The 5,816-nt window shown below is 41.9% G+C and overlaps 1 protein-coding gene across 1 annotated transcript; it reads left to right on the top strand.

Annotated features, from left to right (window-relative positions):
* Positions 1–664: 664 nt before the first annotated feature.
* Positions 665–2,575, top strand: LOC127542395 (actin, cytoplasmic 1-like). Its single transcript, XM_051967945.1, has one exon. The coding sequence runs from the start codon at positions 759–761 to the stop codon at positions 1,884–1,886; it is 1,128 nt and encodes a 375-aa protein (XP_051823905.1). The 5' UTR covers positions 665–758; the 3' UTR covers positions 1,887–2,575.
* The last annotated feature ends 3,241 nt before the right edge of the window (positions 2,576–5,816 follow it).

Below are 5,816 nucleotides of genomic sequence, written 5' to 3'. Positions count from 1 at the left end.
GAAAGGGACCTGTATGTGCCAAAATGTTTGTGGCAGCCCTGTTTGTAGTGGCTAGAAGCTGGAAAATGAATGGATGCTCATCAATTGGAGAATGGTTGAATAAATTGTGGAATGTGAACGTTATGGAATATTATTGTTCTGTAAGGAATGACCAGCAGGATGAATACAGAGAGGACTGGCGAGACTTACATGAACTGATGCTAAGTGAAATGAGCAGAACCAGGAGATCATTATATACCTCAACAACAATACTGTTTGAGGATGTATTCTGATGGAAGTGAATCTCTTCGATAAAGAGAGCTAATTCAGTTTCAATTGATCAAGGATGGACAGAAGCAGCTACATCCAAAGAAAGAACACTGGGAAATGAATATAAACTGCTTGCATTTTTGTTTTTCTTCCCAGGTTATTTATACCTTCTGAATCCAATTCTCCCTATGCAACAAGAAAACTGTTCGGTTCTGCACACATATATTGTATCCAGGATATACTTTAACCTATTCAACATGTAAAGGACTGCTTGCCATCTAGGGGAGGGGGTAGAGGGAGGGAGGGGAAAAATCAGAACAGAAGTGAGTGCAAGGGATAATGCTGTAAAAATTACGCTGGCATGGGTTCTATCAATAAAAACTTATTTTAAAAAAATTACCCGAGCTGTGAGCTCTTCCACCCAGCGTGCACTTGCCTCCCCCCTGCCTCCAGGTGTGGCACCACCTCCTCTCTCTTAAGGGTTTAAACTTGCCACTTCAAAGTTCGCCATGGATGATGATATTGCTGCTCTCGTTGTTGACAATGGCTCCGGAATGTGCAAAGCTGGCTTTGCAGGAGACGATGCCCCTCGGGCTGTGTTCCCTTCCATTGTTGGGCACCCCAGACATCAGGGTGTGATGGTGGGCATGGGCCAGAAAGATAGCTATGTGGGGGATGAGGCCCAGAGCAAGAGAGGTATTCTGACCCTGAAGTATCCCATTGAACATGGTATTGTCACCAACTGGGATGACATGGAGAAGATCTGGCATCACACTTTCTACAATGAGCTCCGTGTGGCTCCTGAGGAGCACCCTGTGCTGCTCACAGAAGCTCCCCTGAACCCCAAAGCCAACAGAGAAAAGATGACTCAGATTATGTTTGAGACCTTCAACATCCCAGCCATGTACGTTGCCAGCCAGGCTGTGCTGTCCCTGTATGCCTCTGGTCGTACCACTGGTATTGTGATGGACTCCGGTGATGGTGTGACCCACACTGTGCCCATCTATGAAGGTTATGCCCTTCCCCATGCCATTCTCCGTCTGGATCTGGCTGGCCGTGATCTGACGGACTACCTCATGAAGATCCTGACCGAGAGAGGGTACAGCTTCACTACCACAGCTGAGAGGGAAATTGTATGTGACATCAAGGAGAAGCTGTGTTATGTCGCCCTAGACTTTGAACAGGAGATGGCCACTGCTGCATCTAGCTCCTCTCTGGAAAAGAGCTACGAGCTTCCTGATGGTCAGGTTATCACCATTGGCAATGAGCGGTTCCGATGCCCAGAAGCTCTCTTCCAACCATCTTTCTTAGGTATGGAATCATGTGGAATCCATGAAACTACCTTCAACTCCATCATGAAGTGTGATGTTGACATCCGTAAGGATCTGTATGCTAACACCGTATTGTCTGGTGGTACCACCATGTACCCAGGCATTGCTGACAGGATGCAAAAGGAGATTACAGCCCTAGCCCCCAGCACAATGAAAATCAAGATCATTGCCCCACCTGAGCGCAAATACTCTGTCTGGATTGGAGGTTCCATCCTGGCCTCTCTTTCCACCTTCCAGCAGATGTGGATCAGCAAGCAGGAGTATGATGAATCTGGGCCCTCCATTGTCTACCGCAAATGCTTCTAAATGGACTGTTTGTGTTTTTTTTTTTTTTTTTGGTTGGTTTTTTCAAAGGGTGTGACATGATAATTGCCCAAAAGAGATGAGATTGGCATGGCTTTATTTGTTTTTTGTTTTTTGTTTTTTTTTGGTTTTTGTTTTTGTTTTGTTTTTTTGGCGCTTGACTCAGGATTTAAAAACTGGAATGGTGAAGGTGATGAGCAGTCTAAGTATGTTGGAGGCAAACATCCCCAAAGTTCTACAGTGCGTCTTCAGGACTCTGATTGTACATTTTTTTAAGTCATTCCAAATATTGTATAATGCATTGTTACAGAGTTACTTGCCTCTATGAAGGCTGTCCTGCTCTTACACACAGAGCAAAGGAGCTACTTAAAAATCCAGGCGGGGAGGGGGGGGGAGGAGGGAAGGTACTAGTATTGCTTTACATGTAAATTATGTAATCCTTTAAAACAAACAAAAAAACTTTTTGTATCTTCCGCCTTAATACTTGTTCCTTTTTTTTTAATTGTCAGAGCCATAAAGAATGGCCCCCTAAATTCCCTCCCTGCCCCCAACATAGATGTGAATGCAGACTTAACAAGTCTCCCGCCGAGTTTTGAGATTGGTGCCAGTACTTGGGGGAGGGGAGGAGCTTTACCTGTACACTGACTTAAGACCAGTTCAAATAAAAGTGCACACGTTAAAGAAAAAAAAAATTACCCTAGCATGGGTTCTGTCAATAAAAAGTCATTTAAAAAAAAAAATCTGTGCTCTCTGATGTGAGAGCTCTATCCACTGAACTAGATTCCATTTAGAATAATAATAAACATATAGGTATATTAAAAAAAAAGTATGTTTGGTTGCTTTTAAAATTATCCTATCTCTATCTAGACATTCATGTATTTTGACCCCAAAAGAAAACTTGAAACAAGGTGCATTCTCCTGAGCATTTTGTGGTTTTCCAGGAACCCTCACACATCTTCCCACTGTGACCTATGGTGGTTGTAGGCATAGAGCACTGGCCCTGGAATCTGAAAGAGCTGCATTTCAGTCTTACTTTAGACACCTAATTGGCCATTTTTTGAGCTTTCTGAACTGAACTCTTTGTCCTCTCTAAAAGGAACAACGAGTTCAGCTGGTTGTAGTGAGGATTAAATGAGCTCACAACTCAAAATGCTTTGCCAACTTTGAAGTTTCTATAACTGCTACCTATGAGGTAAATCATGAGGCTTGGTCCATTCCTAAAATTCATTGAGCTAAAAGATCATTATTAATTCCAACCTTCCACAGCTGAAAGGGTCTTTCTGGTACTGACATCCTACTATTTCAATATCTTGTCAACTCTGACAATCTCCTCTCCTGGATACTTAAAATCCTCTATAAAATCTCTTCTCAGGCCTGGTCTAAGGTCCCACTGTCTTGTGTTGATTTGGGGACTTTGAAGTCTGTGTATTTTCTTGTTGATTCACTGCTTAGGATATTTAGCAATACTGTGATTTAAAGCACAAAAATATGCTCTTTCCAATCTTGTCAAATGAAGCATTTTGTAATAAAATAAAAGACTCTGAATTTCCTGCCCAGAAAAGAAATAACAATTCTGTACTTAACCTGATTTCAAGTCACTGTATGGAAGCATTTATAATTCTCAGTTTGGTCCCTGGAATATTGATAAATGTTTCAGGTCTCTCACCTTTTCTCTGGGGTTTCCTCTTCCCTTTCTTGAGGTTTAATTAACATCAACTCCGTGTTAATAAATTTTTCCTGAAATAAAGTGTGCATATCATACCCTAATTATATTCAATTATTTTTAAAAGTTACTATCTTTGTACAATGAGACAATTAACAGAAAAAATAAATTCACCCTCAGACACAGACTAGAGTTGTAACCCAGAGGCTATAACTCTGTCCTCTCCTCTATAAGGAGGAGTGATATTGACAGCTAGCTGAATGCTTTCTGATGTGGATAGCCGGAGAAACTATTGGCAAGAACTTTTCCATCCTCTTTTGTGATGTTAAAGGTCACTCTTACTTCTCCTGATGTAAGAGCCCTTCATTTAGGTGTCTCCTTTTCTATGGCAACTCCTAGCCTAAACATTCTCTGTGTGTTCTCAAGTCTCTACAAGCTCTGGCATTCCATGTTCTAAGGCCTCATCCTCCTGTGAAACATCCTCTCGAGGTTTTGCTGTCTTCTGAATACATATATTTTATTAAAAATTGCCTGCTTATGTGTCTTAGCAATGCAGTGGTTTTGAAAGAGAAATGGAGTCCTTTTAAAATCCTCCTCAAAAAACCCTTTACTCTTTTGAATAAAATAAGGATAGGGCCTCTGTTCTGGGGGCATCTGGGACTGAGGTTGCTGCTAGAGTTGGCAGAAGAGGTGCTCGGGACTACAATAGAGACTTAGTGGGAGCCTCGGTCTCTTGGGGAGCTTAGAGCTGCCACTGGGACTGCGGAGGTATCTGTTCATGTATAAGAAGCAGAAGAGGTGGTAAAGAATGAGTCAGTTGGGGAGGTTGAGGATGTTGATGTGGTTATTGAGGCATTTGTAGCTTTGCTTAAGCCTTGAGGCTGGGTCTGAAATGGCACTTGGGCTTCTGGGCTTGGCCAATGGCCCACGTTGGACAATTTCATGACCCAGGGATGGAAACAGGGCAAGTTCAGGGAGCTGCATGGAAGTTGGCTCAGTGCCGTCCAGAGCTCTGCTATTCTTGCTCTACCTTGGGTAACATACCACAGACTTGATTCCTTTGTAACATACTGTCACTTAGATACATGGGTTACCTCACTCATCTTAAGCCCATGGAAGATCAGCATAGACTCATCTCCTTGGACAGGGCAAGTTGGTGACCAACTTAGCAGGTGCTTGGTACAAGCTGCTATCAGTAAGCAGCCCCTGGGACCCCTTGTTCACTGACTCTCCCCAGCAATGTGGCCATGTTTGGTGGAATGTCTGGTAGAGACATGTTTTTTATGCAATAATGAACCCTGCTTAACAGTCCACAGCATACAAACAGTGTGACAAAAAGTGTTGGTGTTCACCAAAAATCTTGGGGCAGTGGCGGGGGGGCAAGGGAGGCGGGGAGAAATGTTACAGTGTCATCTTTGAAAAAAATTCAGGCTCAAACCATCTCCAAATCAAGCATAGGCATTTAGTGGATTCATAAACTTTGCAGGTTTCCTCCTAAGGAAGAGAGGCAGACCAGCAGAGAAAATTCAGGGGTTACACCGAGACAAGAGAGTAAGAAAGAACAGGAAAACTGGGAAAATGGGAAATCTCAGATACCTTTGGACAATCTCTCTCACTTGCTTAATCTTTTTTTTTCAGTTTCCATCAATTTTTAAATTTTTTTATTAAAGTTTTTATTTTTAAAATATGCATGGATAATTTTTCAACATTAACCCTTGCAAAACCTTGTGTCCCAATTTCTCCCTCCCTTCACCTACCCCTTCTCCCACATGGCAAGTAGTCCAATATATGTTAAACATGGTAGAAATATATGTTAAATCCAATATGTGTAAACATATGCATATAATTCTCTCACTGCATAAGAAAAATCAGATCAAAAAAAAGTAAATGAGTAGGAAAACAAAATGCAAGCAAACAACAACAAAAACAGTGAAAATGCTATATTGTGAACCACACTCAGTTCCCACAGTCCTTTCTCTGGGTGCAGATGGCTCTCTTCATCACAAAAGCTTTGGAAGTGGTCTGAATCATCTCATTGTTGGAGAGAGCCACATCCATCAGAATTGATCATCACATAATATTGCTATTGCCATGTACAATGATGTCCTAGTTCTGCTCATTTCAGTCAGCATCAGTTCATGTCAGTCTCTCCAGGCCTCTTTGAAGTCATCCTGCTGATTGTTTCTTATAGAACAATAATAGTTCATAATATTCATATACCACAACTTATTTAGCCATTCCTCAACTGATGAGCATCTATTCAATTTCCT

Source organism: Antechinus flavipes, chromosome X, assembly GCF_016432865.1.
Source record: "Antechinus flavipes isolate AdamAnt ecotype Samford, QLD, Australia chromosome X, AdamAnt_v2, whole genome shotgun sequence".
NCBI classification, from domain to species: domain Eukaryota; kingdom Metazoa; phylum Chordata; class Mammalia; order Dasyuromorphia; family Dasyuridae; genus Antechinus; species Antechinus flavipes.
Note: the sequence above shows the minus strand (reverse complement) of the source record. Positions and strands in the feature narration are given on the sequence as shown.

Coding starts and splice junctions, on each gene's coding strand:
- LOC127542395 (XM_051967945.1), top strand. CDS start 759: ATGGATGATGATATTGCTGCTCTCGTTGTTGACAATGGCTCCGGAATG.